Source organism: Mustela erminea, chromosome 1, assembly GCF_009829155.1.
Source record: "Mustela erminea isolate mMusErm1 chromosome 1, mMusErm1.Pri, whole genome shotgun sequence".
Lineage (NCBI taxonomy): Eukaryota > Metazoa > Chordata > Mammalia > Carnivora > Mustelidae > Mustela > Mustela erminea.
In genome coordinates, this window is record NC_045614.1 from 217,214,115 (window position 1) to 217,231,425 (window position 17,311).

General features: G+C 58.5%; 1 protein-coding gene across 6 annotated transcripts in view; it reads left to right on the forward strand.

Annotated features, from left to right (window-relative positions):
* Positions 1-17,311, forward strand: part of SLC37A1 (solute carrier family 37 member 1) — a 70,033-nt gene that overhangs the window by 29,349 nt on the left and 23,373 nt on the right. For 5 of the 6 annotated variants that reach the window (XM_032356069.1, XM_032356096.1, XM_032356087.1 and 2 more), the window contains 7 exons: positions 3,295-3,427; positions 4,079-4,157; positions 7,649-7,784; positions 9,020-9,096; positions 10,008-10,174; positions 14,457-14,494; positions 16,444-16,554. In XM_032356069.1, coding sequence (XP_032211960.1) covers positions 3,295-3,427; positions 4,079-4,157; positions 7,649-7,784; positions 9,020-9,096; positions 10,008-10,174; positions 14,457-14,494; positions 16,444-16,554 — 741 coding nt within the window. The remainder of the gene's footprint in view (positions 1-3,294; positions 3,428-4,078; positions 4,158-7,648; positions 7,785-9,019; positions 9,097-10,007; positions 10,175-14,456; positions 14,495-16,443; positions 16,555-17,311) is intronic. The other variant, XM_032356107.1, reaches the window with a different exon arrangement.

The window sequence follows — 17,311 nt, forward strand, 5'->3', positions numbered from 1 at the left end:
TTGAGCCCCGTGTTGGGCGTAGAGATTCCTAAAAAGATAATAATAATAATAATAACAATAATAAGTTTTAAAAAATAAATCAGTATATCAGCAAGTAAATAGATAAGCAAACCACAAAAAAAAAAAAAAAAAAAAAAAATTACAGCCTCGCCACTTGACACAGAAAGATTTCCAAGAAGGAATTTGAGTAAGAAGAGTTAAGGTGTCTTAAGTCTGTATTAAAGGCTTCTGGTTTTGAAAGATCGGCCCTGAGCCCAAAGCTCTCCTCTCTCTCGGCGTGCACCTGCCGGTGGGGGTGTGTTTGCGCCGCGGTCCCGTGGCCCCTGTGTTCCCTCGGGGCACCTGACCACACGTGGGTCGTGCCGTGGGTGAGTCCCGGCCATCTGGTCCTCCTGCTGCGCGCCCTGTGCCCGGTCGCCTCTCAGCCGCAGAGATCTACTGCTCATGGTTCTGGGGGCTGGAGACCCCCAGTGCCTGCGGGCTGGGGTTCTGGTCTAGTACTTGCTCTGCGACGTCGCTCAAGTTCCAAGCCTACACAGCAGCCTTACTCCAGGTAGCTCCGCTAAGGACGTGGCCTGCGGCTGCGTGGATGTGTATGCCTCGGAAAGGCCGTGCTGTCTGCTGGTCCCGTGTGGTTCCCTTTCGCTGCCCACTGGTGGGGCAGGGGGCAGGGCCAGGGCTGGGCGGGATCTGCAGGGGAGACCAGTGCCCACACCTGCTTCCCCACCCCCACCTCCGCGGCCCCTCGCCTGCACCCACGCTGCTTGCTCTCCGGGGCTGCTCGCTGTGGCCCTCCGTCCTGCGGCCACCGTCCTCTCCCGCCCCATCTTCCGGGCCCCGCGGCCTGTGCTCTGTATTTTGTTGTTGCTGTTCCCCCGTGGGTCCCACGGTGACAAGACGACCTCAAGGATCGTGTACCTGGCACACTCCACGCCACGTAGGCTCCCGATTGCTCAGCTTTGAGTGACCACCTGCTGTCAGGGCAGGCGGGGGAGGGGCCGGCTGCGAGTGGGGGACCCCTGCCCGTAGCTGCCAGTCCCCACGCTCTCCCAGAGGCCAGAGGCCAGGGGAGGAGCGGTCCCCACAGGGATGGTGGAGGCAGGAAGGCAGCACCTTGGCCCCAGTGTCCCAGTTCAGAGCCCGCTTACCGCAGGACAAACCAAACCAGAATCGCTTTTCTGCTTGTTTCCAAAAGAAGGGATCCTTCCCAGTCTTTGCCGTTTCTCACAACGGCTGCTTCCTGGGACTCTGACCTGATGGGAGAGCATGTGAAAACCGTGTTCGGAGCAGGGGTCCACAGCCGCCTCCTCCCCTGCTCCCACGTGGGGATCCCCCCTCTCAGCAGGCAGGTCCCCCGACAGCCCGCCTGCAGCTTTCTTCGTGGGCAGTGTACGGGGAGGACAGTGAGGCACAGGGTCTGGCCCGGGGAAAGGCTGACTTCTGCAGGCGAGGAAGAGGAGCTAAATATAGAATCAGGGGACAGGGAAATGGGAGACTGCCCCGGGGCACGTGGGAGGGAGGGGCTCGGCCTCCCCAGCCTCCCTCCCAGTTCCCTGCGACATCCAGCTGGGCGAGCCCCGGAGAACAGGCAGGGGCAGAGGGGCTCGAAGTAATGCAGGAAGGGCGAGAGGAAAGCTATTTAGCAAAGACTGAACCGAGTCTGTAAAGCAAGCCTTGCTGATTTTTAGGGCAGTGTTTGGATTCTAGCAGAACGCCCAGCGAGGGTGCCAAAGCCACAGGACCACAGAGTGGCCAAGTCCCGTGGGCCATGCCAGCTCTCAGTGGCGTGTGTCCATGCAAAACCAGGAGGCATCCAGGCCAGGCTGACCACAGCCCTGGCAAGGGCAGCTGCCTGGAGGTGATCAACCTCTTAGGCGACTCCCTCCCGAAGAAACGGTGTGGGCAAGGGAAGGTGGTGGGCAGGACTCCGGTTGCCCCCATCACTCCCCTCCCCGAGCCTGGTGCACTGGGATGGGGCTCTTTGCCCACTGCCATGTGTCCTGACCTTGAGGAGTTCTCCTGGGACCAGCTTTGCTGGTGCCCCCCAAGCCCCCTGTCTCCCAGGTGGCAGCTCAATAAGGAACGCCCTTTTAGGGCCCCTGCTCCTGCTAAGGGCCCCTCCCTGACCTCGAGGATGCCTCCTTTCTGTCCTCCCATCTGGAGGATTGCTTCCTCTGAGCCACTTGGAGTAAAGAAACCCAGAAAACGCTCAGCAGGTGGCAGGGAGCCCCGTGGGAGGGAGGCGCGGGACAACCAGCAGCCCAGCAGGCGCAGGGAGGTTCCCCCAGAACAAGATGGGCCCAAGCCATCATGTGTCACTTTTCCGGAAGTGGGGTTCCTCTCCTCAGCAGCCCCCCGTGTCCCCTGTGCACATCTCCTGTGACTACCCCTCCAGCCCTTCCTGGCACCCCCATGCCCCACCGCAACGGCCACCTTTCCTCACGGGGCACCCCATCCCAAGCGCGGTGCTGACGTGGTGTTTGGCATCTCCAGTCCCAGGAAGCGTTCTGTGGTGACAGGGGCAGCGCTGTTGGTGGGTGGGCACACAGGCAGGGTGGGAGCGGCCTGCTTGGGCCCCACACCCGCCCTGAGAGCCCAAGCCTCCCGCTGCCCTGCGCCCTGCCCCTGGCCTGCCTGCTGACTCCGGGGACAGCTCGGTGGGCTGGTGGCCTTGTGCCCCCGCTGTTCGGTTCTCTGGGTGAGGTATCTGATTTGCACACAGCGACGTCCACGGACCTTCAGCATCTAGCCTGTCGAACGTTTACATGCTCGCCTGGGCAGTCATCCCTTGGGCTCAGGTCTGGCCCCCTTCCAGCTCCAGGTCCAGGCTCCGTGTGCCCTGTCCTCTGTCATTAGGTGACATCCTGCCGTGGGCACCGTGTCAGGCTTCCTTGGTTGTAAGATCTGTCCTCATCGTCGCGTGGACCCGTGGCTTGTCTCACGCTCTGCTGGGCAGGGTTGGGTTGTCGACATCGAGCACGAGGAGTCCCTGCTTCCACTATGGGTGCCGGGACGGCAGCAGGCGGCTTCTGTCACATGGCTGCGCAGGACGCTCGTCTTGGGGGCCCCACGTAGGCCTGTGTGGGCTGTGTGCGTGCTCAGGGCTGGCCGCGGCTGAGGGCCCCATGAGCCTCAGTCCCCGCGGGCACTCTGGGTCCTGCAGACAGATCGCGGCCATGGGGCCTCACTCCCTGGGCACAGTGTTGCCGTGTGCAGGCTTCCTGCTGCGAGCTCGCGGAGCCTGCCCTGAGCACACCTTCTCCCTCTGGCCTCTGACCCTCGCGGGTGGCCTAGGGCGAGCTGCACAGATACTGCGCTACCCTGCACGAGGGGCAAGTCCAGTTCAACAGCTGGAACCAGAAAGCCAATGGCGCACCCCACCGCCAGCCGGCAGACAACGAGACGGACTGTAGCTGGGCCCCGTTTGGTGAGTTCTCCATCTGTCCCCCCGTGTGCGCGCTGGGGTCGGGGGTTCCGGAAGTGCCTTGTCTTCTGGGCCGCTAGGCAATGCTGGACGCCGGGCCTGCCCCGTCTGAGCCGCAGGAACCACCTTCTTGAGTGTGACCGCCTCTCCGGGGACAGTGGTCTCCTGTCAGTTGGCCCTCCCTGCGTGCAGAGCCGCTGCCATCTGACAGGTTCACGGCCTGGGGGACCGGCTGCGGATCCCTTGTATTTTGTCCATGTCGAAGCTGGGAGATCAACAGTGGGGAACAACAGGAGGACCCCCGGAGGTGGGGGGGCGTGGGGCAGGGGCTGGCCAGGGGTGGCCAAGGAGCAGCCAGACCCACACGGGAGGCAGAGTGAACGCCCCACGTGCTCTCCAGGACGAGTGGGGATCTCCTGTCACCCATGTTTGTTTAGTGACTGTTTGAAAACATGGTGACTTTCTTTCCCTCTGTCAAGAAGCCACCTGGGTGCTCCTCCAGTTTCTGTGCTGGTGACAGCCCCGTTCTCCCGAGTGCACTGTCCTACCGTACAGGGCACGTGTGTGTTGGGCTGTCCTGCCCCGGAGTGCGAACCAGTGTTGGGTGCAGAGTGAGCGGCGCTCACTGTTGCCTGTTGATTTTCACCCCCGTAGACCAGGACAACTACCAGCAGCTGCTCGGAGCCTTGGATTACTCGTTTCTGTGCGCCTACGCGATCGGCATGTACCTGAGGTAGGTCTGCTGGGGTTCTCCATCCCCTGATGGTTCTCGTCCCTCTGGGGCAAAACGCGTCCGCAGGTCACCTCCCTTCCCGTGTCTTCTCAGAGACGAGGGCAAAGTGAAAGCTGGCCTGCGCGGGGTGCCCTGCTGGTCGGGGTGCCACTGCAAAGCTGCCCACATAGACGACCCAGTAGTATGCTGATCCAGGGACGGCGCTCGGGGCCCTGGGGTTTCACATGCACAGTGAATCCTGCCACGATGTGGTCACCAGGGGCGGGGTGCTGGTGGCCCCCGGGGATATGCTGCGGAGCGCGTCCTCCCCTCTGGTGTCCGGGGCTGCCGGTTGCCAGCGTCAGAGCAGTTTCTTCCCCGCTGCCCAGCTCGGCCCCACAGGGTGCCTCACCGCCCTCCTTGTGCTTGAGGCACGGACCCCAGAGGCTTGCTGCTGGGAATGAATCCGACTCCAGCACTGGCTCACACGGCTTTGGGCCAGTCATTGCCCCTCTGTGGGCCTCAGTCTCCCCTTTGTGAACCGAAGAGAACGGTAGTTAACTGATAGGATCGTGGCGAGGACCGAACGAACGCTCAGAACAGAGCCTGGCCCGTGGAGCGCTCCAGCATCTTTCCGTGTGATCATTACCCCCTTCTGAATGGACCCGGGAAGGTGGAAGTAGTATGTCAGTACCAGGACAGGTGATTACCTGATTAAACACTGGCGTTGTATCAGTTCAGCCAGGTTAAAAAAAAAAATTGGGGCTCCTGGGGGACTCAGTGGAGCGTCTGCCTTCGGCTCAGGTCACGATCCCAGGGTCCTGGGATGGGCTCCCTGCTCAGCGGGGAGTGTGCGTCTCCCTCTGCCTGCTGCTCCCCCTGCTTGTGCTCTCTCTCTCTCTGTCAAATAAATAAATAAAATCTTAAAAGAAAAAAATTGTAGGGACTAAGGCCCTTGGCTCAAGAGATTGTTGTTGTTGTTCAGAGATCTTCAGAGGTCTAAGAATCTTGGGGATCCCTGTAAATGGTTAGCTTCTTTCCTGACCAGTCCCCCCGGAGCCTGGCATCCTCTAGACCTGCCCCCGCCCAGCTCAGGGCAGTTGGTGGGTGGCCGGTGCCCAGCAGGCAGTTCCTGTTGGTGGAGTGGCTGCACCCCCATTTTGTTGTATTTACCTAGCGCTGCAGAACTTGTCTGAGCGAACGAATGAATAAGGACGGATGCGAAAACCCTCTGTGTGACCCACAGCGGAACACAGCCCCGCTGAGAGAAGGCGGGGGAAGCGTTCGGCTTCGTGGGGCTAAGTTGCAGCCGGGCGGCTGGCCATGTTCCATCTTGAGATCAAATACTGATACCCGGAGATTGCAGTCTTACCGGACACCGATAACCTATAGTATAAAAAGACCTAAAAGTTTGAATGTGTTTTTCTCGGTTACTAGAAGATAGTATTTACGTGTGCTTCTCAGCTAGGAGTGATTTTGTCCCCTAGGCAACATTTAGCAGGATCTGGAAGCATGGTTGGTTGTCTCAGCAGGAGAAAGGGGCTTCCTGGCAGCATCTAGCAGGCAGAAAGTGGGGCCGCTAAGTGTGCTAAAGCATAGGACAGCCCCTCGCCACAAAGAATGACCCCGCAGCACATCAAGAGTGTTGAGGTGAAGCCTTTAAATAGGTGGTTTTATTGTTGCTTCTTCACTGGAGAAGGTATTGTGTCATGCAAGTCGCTAAGGAGGGTTATTACAGAACTCCATCTAGCGTAGAATCTGGAGTAGACTCGCGACTGTAGCAAGGGCAGCCACTGCTTTCCGTGGCCTTTTAGTGACATCAGGGCACGTGGCTGGTGAAATGGGTTGTTAGTACGGCAGGTGAATCGTCTGCAGGGGCGCCTGTGTCAGCGCAAGCCTTTCCTAGCGGGTGCGGTGAGGACTTTAGTCCCCGTACGAGTCGGATGTGAGACAGAATGGCGTCCGTTCCCTTAGGCCTTTTCTTTAAAAACTTTGGAATAGAGACTAAATTTGGGCTCATTATTGTATAGCAAGACTGAGAACGTTTTTCAGCCCTGGCCGATGGCATTAGCTCTATCCTGTGACGTCAGACAGGACAGCCAGACCCTCTGGGACACGTTTTCTCTGCTCTGAAGCCAGCAAGTTGAAAAACATCACTTGCTTAACTCTAGAATGCTCTTGAGCTTATGATGTTTCTATGCAACTTTGAATCTGACCTGGATGTAATTCCTAATTTAAATAATTATAAATATATATCATAAATATTTATAATTATAAATTAGACCTAATTTTAAATTACTTTCTGTAGTCACTTGGTTGGTGCTAGGTAGATGGTCCTCTCTGGGGACTTCAGAAGAAGTGTCCTGCTGTCTTGGTTCTTGAGATGAAGGACAGAATTGTGGAGATCATTCCCTGAGCAGTGTTCCCCAGCCGGCAGGTATCATTATATTTCTTGTTTATGTGACTCCGGGATGGCTACGTGGAAGGAAGGGAGATCCATGCTTTTCAGTGACTGCAGGAGGCTCACAATCATTTGATTATTCTGGTGTTTGTCCCCTTCATAAGTGACAGTGACACACCGCTCTACAGTGGCAGTTCTCCCCAGGCCGCCTACTTCCCGAGGCATGAGCTGCTCTGCGGAGAGCAGCCACCATGGACCAGGCCCTTGGCCCACTTTGATCTCATGGGAGCCATCCCAGACAGCTCTGGAACGGAATTGTCCCGCAAGGCCAGCTCGTTACCGGGTGACGTTGCTGGGACAGGAGCATAGCAGCCCTAGCCTCCTGTGTCGGCACTCGCGTTAAAGATAATCTGTCTTCAGGCCTGGTCACAGTGGTGGCGGCTGGAGGGCAGCTAATGGCAGAGCCCATCCAGCCCCGTGTGTGGACGCAGGTGACTTAGTGACAGTTTCAGGGCCGAGGGACGTCCAGAGGTGACAGGCGATGTTTTCATGACACACGTCTACAGTCAGAACATCACCATTTTAAATACTGTGCACACACACTGGACGTTGTTTATATAAAAGCAGGACTAACTAGCGGGACAGGTTTTTACTGTTTTGTTTTTTGAGGATCTTATTTACCCGTTCTGGGTGGGGGGCGGGGGAGGGGCAAGCAGACTCCTTGCTAAGCACGGAGCCGATCTCAGGACCCCAAGATCATGACCTGAGCCAAAACTAAGAGTCATTTACCCGACGGAGCCCCCCAGGGGTTCCAGTGGTCTTAACTGGCAGCCATCATGCACAAGTCACAGTGTTTGAGGTTTACGACTTAACAGTCCGTGGCCCTTCCAGAAATAAAGTCCTAAAAGACGTTGCCGATGGCCAGCCTCTGGTTCATGAGCAGTCTGCTGGACACAGTTGTGATGAAATCTTCCTAGAAACTGTAGTGTGTTCGAGTTCTGAAAGCTCCGAGAACAGCGTGGGAACATCCAGAAAGGTCACGGCTCCTTCACATCATGGGTGTGTCCGTCTGCTCATTTCTCACGTTCGCTGCTTTGTTCTCCGTCCTCAGCGGCATCATAGGGGAGCGCCTGCCCATTCGGCACTACCTCACGTTTGGGATGCTGGCTAGTGGCGCTTTCACCGCCCTCTTCGGGTTAGGCTATTTCTACAACATCCACAGTTTGGGATTCTACGTGGTAACTCAGGTAAGGGCTGGGTCAGTGGCTTCCCAGGGGCCGGGTGTCTGTGACGAATCAGACTGGGCGTTTGGGCCTCGGGTCCCCATCCCTGCCACGGGAGAAAGCTGCGGGCCGGGCCAGCTCCGTGTCCTGTCTGCCGGCGGGGTCGGCGCTGGCGTCAGAAGGACCCCACCCGCATCGGCACCCGGCACGGGGGACGCAGGAAGCCTGTGAGCTCTTCCTCCCTCACATGGAAGGCTTTGAGATGTGTCCTGCGGTGCGTCTGACCTCTCGTGCGGGAGGGACGGGAGGTTGGCTGGCGGAGGAGGAAGGGAGGGCTCCGGGGTTGCAGGCCGTCAGCGGGGAGGCAAGGAGAGAGCCCCATGGTGCTCCTAGTGGGGGAGAGGCCAGGGCAGGCTCTGCCCATCCTGCGGGCCCGTCCTTCCTGCAGCCCCTGCTCCGGTGCTCCCCACGGCCCCATGGGTGAGTCCCGACCACAATGGAAAATGGCTTGTGAAACTGCGGCTCAGCCTCTGAGGCTCTCCACACAGCCTGGGGGTGCGTCCTGTCATCAAAGCAGATTGTATGTAATTTGCTTTTTCAAGTGTTGCCTCAGGACTTGAAAAGTTTGGGTGTTTTAATTACAACAGTGATTCACACTTCATAGTAAAATGGAGAGTTGGAGGGCGGGAGTGAACAGCTCCCCGGAGTCCCAGCGTGTTCCTAGAGGGAAGACAAGCCCGGCCCCGGGGCCAGACCCACAGTCACTCCGACTCTCTCCCGGAGGGCTGGCCCGCCCAGCGGCAGTGGCGGGCGGGGAGGGCAGTCGGCTGGACCTGCCTCCCGTTGTGAACTTCTCCTCGAAGCTCCCGAGACTAAAGCAAACCTGCCGCCCCTCCTGAGCCCCTTGGAGCCTGAGCTTGGAGCACTCTCGAGAAGTGGAGAAATGCTTTTCACAAGCTCAGGGTCCTGCCTGTGCTCCTTCCAGAGGGTCGGGATACAAGAAGTGAGGCATGTGGTCGGTGAGCTTCCCTGTACGCGCTTACGCTCACGATTACACACACGTGCCGCGTACGCAGTTCAAAACCCATCTTTGGCTCCCGAAGCTCCCATCAGAGAGTGTTTTGCTGCCTTCTTGTGGGAGTCTCTGCTGCGCTCCCACACTTGCCAGGAACAGGGCGGAGTGAGCTTTCGTGAGCCGGGCCTGAAGACGGGGCGCCTCCTCTTCGGCTGGCGGTGAGCCCCCTTTCCCTCTGCCGCAGATCGTCAACGGACTGGTGCAGACCACCGGCTGGCCCAGCGTCGTCACCTGCCTCAGCAACTGGTTTGGGAAGGGAAGGTGAGCAAAGGCGGCCCCGCTTCCAGCGGCATTTATTCTTTGAGATTCTGATGAAAACCAGACCACCTTCTTTCTAGGTGTTCTTGACATTTACTGCAGAAAAAGCCACTTTTACTAGTGCACTCTGTGAAGGAAGGCGACTGAACCCTCTGGGACTTGGGGTGCTGGATTCAGGAGGGCCTTCCTCCCAGGAGACACGCCCACCTTCCACCCCTCCCCCATTCCGTGTCATGGTTGGGGCGGTCTGTTCTGCGCAGCTGGTCCCCTGCAAGCCTCGGAGAAACATGGAGCTTGGGGGCCTGCCCCACATCTTCTGAAGCAGAAGCTCCATCTTCCCAAGACTCAGAGGCACATGGCAGCGTGGCAGGGTCCTGAGCGGGTCACCCAGCGCCCAGTGGCAGAGCCGCACTGAGCCTTGGTGACGGACCGCAGTCCGGATGACACGGTGATATCCGTGTGACGCACAGCGTGGCGGGGCCCAAGGTTAGAAGTGCCTGAAGCCACTAAACACGGCAGGGAAAGCAGAACGAGAGCCCGCAAGCTTTGTTAGGATTCCCCACTTGGCTCCTCCGGTGGGCTCTGTGAATGGCGGATTTCTCAGACAACTGTATTTAGATTACGAAGGCACAGATTTCATTCTGGGCCCTTCCAAGAACTCAGGCAGAGGCTTCTTTCGCTCGCTCTAAGCGTAGACTCACTAAGCCCTGAGAGAGGTGTGCGAGGATTCCTCCGGAGGTCCGGCGAGAACACTGCTCTGTGCGCGTCTCCTGTGTCCGTCCGTCTGCCTGGCGGCAGTGGCGTCTGTCCTGCTCATTTCCGTGGGGCCCCTGACACGTCCTGGGCACCGTCTGTCCTGCCCCTGCCAGCGCATAGCGACTTCTCAGGGTCATTTGTGTTCTGTTGTGTTGCAGGCGGGGTTTGATTATGGGGGTCTGGAATTCGCACACCTCCGTGGGCAACATCTTGGGATCCTTGATCGCCGGCTACTGGGTGTCCACGTGCTGGGGCCTGTCCTTCATCGTTCCCGGGGCCATCGTGGCGGCCATGGGCATAGTGTGCTTTCTCTTTCTCATCGAGCGTAAGTACACGCGGCCTTGACGATGACGTCCCAGCGGGGGGCTTTGGGGGGCCAGGTGTTAAGGGAAAGGCCCGCGGTGGCCCTGGCTCTCCCCCGGCCAGGTGGACTCCCCTCTTCAGGTATAGATTTCTCCCGTGAGCGCTTTCTCTCTGGCTCTTGCTGCATTTCTGTTGTCTCCTGGTTTCTGGAGCAAGCAACGTGGCAGTTCCTCTCCTGCCCACCCCCAGCATCGGGCACGCGTGGTTCGCCTGGTGCCGGGAGTCCTGTACATGAGATCTGCCACGTCGCTCACCCCCAGGGCCACAGCGCCCAGCGCCTGCTCAGCCGTCTTGTTGCCACAAACGGGCATCTCCCCAGCTCGTCTGCCTTCTGATAGGGTAATTTCATGAAATCACTGCGTGACTGCAGACCCTGTATCCTAATCAGGTGAAGAGTGTTCTGCCAGAAAATCAAATTCTTTGTTCCCTTCTAGGCTCAGTGCCAGACTTCTGATTGAATTGGGTTTGAAATTAATTTTCAAAACGGGAATCTGGCAGGACAAGGACTCCTGGCCATTAGTCCAGTGATAGGAAAGCCGCTTCAGCCGTTCCGGGGCAGGGCGTCTGGTCCCCCAGGCTCTTCTTGGAGCTGGATTGGGCATTTGCTGCTTCGATTTGCCTTAAAGCAAAATAAAATCATAGGCACTAGATGGCGGTTAATCCCAGGTAGGGGTGCTCAGGGGCTCGGTGCTGCCACCCATGCGGGCGTCAGCTTCGGCTCTGCGTTCGGAGCTGCCCAATTCATCCAGGACATTAAGGCGTGTTTTACTCAGCTTCTCGCTTCTCTTTTCTCATTGCTTGCCAGCGTCACCAACCTGTGGCATTTAACTGGAGTGAGTGTCACGGAGTTCCGGGAAAGGTCCCCTGTGTCACCTGTCCTCCAGGCTGGCCCACTAGCACGCGGAGCTCTGTCACGGGGCGTTTCAGCCTGTTCCTTAGGCAGTAGTCACCCGGAGAACAACGCGAGTCCTCTCGGCTCGTGCACAGGGGCCCCCGGGTGTGTCCTGCCCGAGGTCAAGAGTCCACGGTCCCTTTTCTTCTCTTCCTCAGCCAAGGAAGGGTTGGTTCCGGTGGCAAGAGGAAGTGCACTGAGGAATGGGGTGTGTGGCCAGAGACGGGAACAGCCGCCGGCCGCCCGGATCTTAGTGCCCGAACCTGGTCAGCCCAGTTCTCCCGGGCGGGGCCTCATCCCCTGCTCTGGGCAGGGATCCCAAGACAAGGAAGCTGTGCTTTGTCTTTTGTTCTAAAACGAGAGCCTTCTTCCTACCGGGCCACCCCTCCTGTGGCTTCCAAGGGGTGGGGACAGGGTGGAGAGGGTCCACACGGGGCTCTCCTGGCGCTGCCTTCCCCCCACTTCTTGCTGGGGCCTCCCATTCCATCCAGGGATTGACCTGCGGCCCCTGTCCTATTCCTGTGGTGACCGTGGATCGCTGCTTCTCCACCCTGGCCCGCTGGGGGACAGAAGTGCAATCCCTAAATAGCTTCCCCAGGCCCACCAAGCCTTGAGGCCAGGGGACCGTGCCTGCCAGACTGTCCCGGGAGGCTTGCTGTTACTGGGGTAATAGGCACACACCCTGCTGTTACTTGGCCGGGGTGGGGGACAGGCACACACCTTGCTGTTACTGGGGGTGGGGGACAGGCACACACCCTGCTGTTACTTGCAGGGGGACGGGCGCACACCTTACAGACCTGGGCTTGCGTCTCCTGCTCCTCGGGTCCTCTGTGACCTGCAGGGTAGGCGGGGTGCTGACCCTGGTGGGAGACTCGGGGCTCCACCGGCAGGGTGAGTGCGGTGGGACTGAGGTCTGGACTCAGAACCTTCCCCCCACCGCCCTCCTGTCCCCTCAACACATTCTCGTGGTTGGGGATGGATTCGTGCCAAGAGTGTCTACCTTCAGCCCTTAGTAGTACGTACACTGCAGGTGACACGAGATGTCAGGTGAGCCCCTGTTCCTCCCTCCTTCCCGGACTCCCCACATGTGACCTCCTCCTCCCCAACGTTCCATGGTCCGGAGCACGTTTCTCATTGCACTGGGTCCCCCCAGAGCCCGGGGTCACCCGACGTATCTCTGTCCCCTGGTGCCTGCTCTCCCCCGACATCACCTGGCTGGTCTCCCCAGGATTGGTCGTCCCCGTCCCACCGCCCTTGGCTACCTGCTCTCCTCCCCTGGCTTCTGCTGGGGCTGCTCCCCAGCGCCCGGCTCACGTGGCTCACGGACACCTGACCCTGGCACTTCTCCGCCCTCCCACCAGATGTCCCCTTGCTGTCTTCCTGCATGCTCCCTCCGGTGTTGGCATCTACCTACCCTCCTGTATTAAAATCCGAGGTTTACTTTGGTAGTTGTACTGGAGATGAGACACCTTTCAGACTCCCCAGGAAACTAGTGGGCACGTGCCCTGTGGCCTTCCTCGTCATCAGGAGGACATTCTCGGGGGAGAGGCGGCCACCATGTAACAGGAGTTTTGCTGTGTCCCAGGCGCAGGGCCAGGCTTAGGGCGGCTATTATTTGGCAGATTTCCAGGGAAAAGTCTTGAGGCTCAGGGGCTGTAGGTGACCTGTCCAAGGTCACACACTAAGTGGTGAAGTTGGGGTTAGCGGGTACCTGCTCGCCCATTCAGACTTTCTCCCTCGGTCCCTGGGATGTGTTCTTACAGACTCAATTTTAAAAAAAAATATTTTTTCATTTAGATGATAATTAAAAAAAACTTTGTGTCTTATAAACCTGCCTTTTCTTGTAGAGACAATACGTGTTTGAAAGACATTTTCCTGCAATGAGCTATGTAGGTGCTTCTGAAGTCTGTTTCTCAAGCCTGGGTTCCGTAGAACCCCGGGAGTTGAACATTATTCCCCGGAACCACGGGAACTCTTTCCTTCAAAGGAAGTAGCACACCTCCGGGTCTCCTCGGCCACCATCGTTCCGCTGCGTGGGCCTCCCCTGCTGATAAAGTGGGCGACTGGCCACTTCTCATAAGACACGCGCTGGCCCACCCGTGGTCCCTCTTCCCTCCCTCGCCGTGCGTATGCCACAGCCCCCCTCCTCCTCCCCTCCTTTCTCTGCAGGCCCGAGCATCCGTGGGAGAAGAGGTGGACACACCCCGGGTGTTCCAGGCCCTTCTCTTTCCTGCCCCTGATGAGGCCCCCCGACGGGAGCCACGAGGAGGTCCCCAGCGCTCGTGCCCCCATCACTGTGGCGTGTGCACCAGACCGCACCTCTCAGCCGGGGGACCTCATCACCGCAGTACGGCCCCTGACCCCCAAGTAGGACCCTCCGCTCAGACATCACACCGTCTGGGGAAGTGCCCTTCCCCCGCCACACACCCACCGGCTCCCTGCAGCCGTGGTCTGGAGGGGCTTCTCTGCACAGGGACTTCCCTCTGGAGGCCGCCGGCCTCACGATAGGAGGCATCTCTGTAGGCTTCTGACGTCACCTCGTGCTGGGACCCCGGGCACCCATGCACGAGTGTCTGAGCACAGAGACCCCGGTGTGTAGGGTCAGCACGCCCGGCTCCTCCTCCCCGCTCGGGCCCCAGCCAGGCCCCAGCCAGGCTGATGGAGTTCCAGAAAAGTGGTTTTACCAAAAGTTACAAAAAGACCCGGATTCTGGGCTGGTGGAGGGGCAGGGCTGTTGGAGGCCGCCGCCTGGTTTCTGAAGAAGGGCGTCTGCTTCCCCGGCTCCTTGTGGCCGTAGGTCTGGCTGTCGGTTCTGTGACTTCGCATGTGTCCTTCCTTCTTTGCATTTAGGTAAAAAGCGTTCCGTTCTGTATCAAGATAGCTGTTTTGTTTTGTTCCCACTAATTTGTATTTGTAATTAATCCCGTAATAACGTGGAACAGCCCATCACGCAGCCCATCACGCATGGTACAGGTCCCCCACTGCGCACGTCCTCACGGTTCCTCCCGATCCTTGTCCTTCGGGCTGTCTGCGGCTTGTCACTGTGCTACGCACACGCTATGCTTGTTTTCACTTGTCCCGTGTGAAATCTTTCTCGTCGTGCAAAGCCATTTTCACACGCGTGACGGTTTGCCTTTGCCAAAGCTTCCCCACCCCACCCTGCGTGTGTCACGGTGACGGAAGGACAGGGGTGCGGGCGGGACACAGGCGGGCTGCTGGCGCGGGCCTTGTCCTTTTCTTCCGCTGCTCCTCATTTGGTCAAGTCGCAGGTGGGGTCTTGCTCTGGTGTGACTTCTTGGGTGGTGGGAACGCCCAGCCCTGGGTTCACCGCTGTTCCCGTTTGGTCTTGCAGATCCGAAGGACATTGCCTGCTTCTCATCCCTGGCGGTGGTAAGGACCCTCTTCACTACTTTTTTTTTAGGATTTTCTTTATTAGAGACTGAGAAAGAGAAGCAGACTCCCCGCTGAGCAGGGAGACCAGTGCAGGGCTCCATCCCAGGACCCTGGGATCATGACCTGAGCCGAAGGCCGAGTCTTATGGCTGAGCCCCCCAGGAGATACGCTTTTCCCCTCCCTCATGCAGCGCTCTTTCTTGGGCTTCCAGACCCCATGCCCCACCACCCTAGCTGGCCCCGCACAGAGGGCTTTGCTGGCCCCTCGCCTCTGCCAGACCCCCAGAGACGCAAGCCCCCATCTGTGCCCTCCCCGCCAGGGATCTGCACAGGCCCTGGTGGTCAGCGCCTCCCCCCAGCAGGGCCATCCCCTGAGCTCCACAGTCACACAGGCCCCTGCCCCCTGCCATCCCTGCAGGGGCCTCTGGGGGGCTCAGAGGGGCCACAGCTAGGGTCATCTCCCCACGTCACCCCATGAGCTTGCTGGGCTCCACATTCCCTGTCTCGGTCAGGGAAGCCCTGTCCTCACTGTGGGCAGGCCGGATCCTGGGGAGTCCTAAACACGTGCTCCACCGCTCTGGCCCGTGGCACTGGCATCTCTCCTCAGGCTCTGAAAGTAATTCCCCTTTGTTCCTGCAAAAGCCGTGCTTCACACATCACCTGGGAAGATTTTTTTTTAAGATTTTATTTATTTAAAAAAATTTATTTATTTACTTGATAGAGATCACAGGTAGGCAGAGAGGCAGACAGAGAGAGAGGGGGAAGCAGGCTCCTTGCCGAGCAGAGAGCCCAACATGGGGCTCTATCCCAGGACCCTGAGATCATGAGACCATGAGACCATGAGACCGTGACCTGAGCCAAAGGCAGAGGCTTTAACCCACTGAGCCACCCAGGCGCCCCGACCTGGGAAGATTTTTTTGCAGCAGGAGTCAGAGCGGGTCGCTGACTTGATTGACAGCCTCCTATGGCTCCCCGTTTGCTCACCACCAGTGCCTCCCGGTGGCAGCCCCAGGGCAGGTCTCCTCTTGGTCTCTGCCATATGCCAGGGCCAGGGGAGCGAATGGCCAGAGAGTCCTGCTTCTGCCCATTTGTCAATATGTTGAGCTTTTTAGCACAGTTAACTTGAAAAGAAGGGTTCTGGTACCTTCCTAAGCAGATATAAAAACTCAATTTTGAAAGTCACTGCCTTCGAACAACAGGCGAAATTTTATAACATTTTAAAGCCCATTTTCCTTCCACGAGCATGGATTTCAGAGTTTACAGGGATCCGGGTTTCGTTGTGCTGAGAATTAACCCTTAACAGCTGGCCCGGCAGCGTCAGTCCGAGGTGCCCAGCCGAGGCACGTGTCTCCTGCACACACTGACCCTGCCTTCTGAACCGTCTACTGACCCAGGGGGACCTTGGTTCCTCTCTCACCAGAGAATGTCGCCCAGTATTGTTTCTACAGGCTTTTCCTTTCAAGGTCGTTTAAAAACATCAAAGCCGTGAGGGAAAGTGAAGTTGACACAGTCGGCCCCGAGGCGTGTCCTCATAGCCGGTCCTCGGTCATTGTTCCCGAGAGGACCCTCTTCTCGCTTTCTTTTATCTGAGGGTCTAGAGCCCCCAGTTAGGCCTTTGTTTTGTTTTATTTGTTTATTTGAGGGAGATTGAGAACAGGAGCACGAGGCTAGAGGGAGAGGGCTAGAGAGAGTCCCCCAGATGCCCAGCACGGCGCCCAACGCAGGACTGGATCCCAGGCCCCCCAGCTCGTGACCTGAGAGTTGGTCCCTCGACCGACTGAGCCCCCCAGACCCCTCAGCCCTGTGTTTTATTTTAATCCTGCGTCTTACTGGCCCTTGGCAGCTGTTCTGAGAGGCTCGTGCGGAGCGCCCTTCCTACCCTGCGGTCAGGTGTGGTGTCTGGCTGTTGCGTCCGTAATTGCTAAGCGTGCTTTTCTGTCCCTGCAGCCGAAGGGCTGTGAGAACGGCACGCACAGGTTCCGACTGCAGAAGCAGATCTTCACGGACGACAAGAACAAGCCCCTGGTGAGTCGGACCAGCCTCCGCTGCTTCGCAGAGGTCAGAGCCCAGCCGCGGTGACAAACTTAGGTCTCGTATTTCTCCTGTAAGACCCGCGTTTGCTTATGCGGTTTCTTTGGGTAGCTGGCCGGACTTGAAGTCTGTCATCAGCCTGAAAGCAGCGCACTCAGTCCACGACCGTGGGCAGCATTCAGTGTCCCAGGCACGCCCTAGGTCAGGCCGTGCCTGGGGTGTCAGCCATAGGGTCCCCCCTGTCCTGTGGACTCCCATTCTGGGGGGCCGGTGTGGGGTACAGACGGGAAGCCAGCAGGTTCCTGCAGCAGCTAAATGCCAGGCACGGAGCCCGGGGGGCGGGGCGCGAGCAGGCCCTGGTTCCCGCCCAGTCTTGGGAGCCGTCCCTAAGCAGGGGGCATGGACAGCAGGGGGCATGGACAGCACTTTGAAGGAGGAGGGGGGGTCTGCACCGACCTGGGCCAGAGGGGTTCAGGAGCTGGACAGGGAGGCTGGGAATGGGACGTGGGCCCAAGAGGTCATGAAGAGAGTCATCTCCCAGGCCTCTGCCCTGACACTCCCATGTTCCAGAAGGGAAACTGAGGCAGAGTGCTCAGGGACCTGCCCGGTCCTGCTCAGAAAGGAGGCCTGGAGGAAGCATGGCAGGCCCCTTGGCTTTCAGGGTCCTTCCGACCAGTCCTTCCTGGGGCTCTGCCACACAGCCCTGAGCCACGGGGACACTCAGACTCGGCTTTACGCACTGAAATTACAAGCTCTTTTCTTTTTAAATCAAACACCTTAAAGG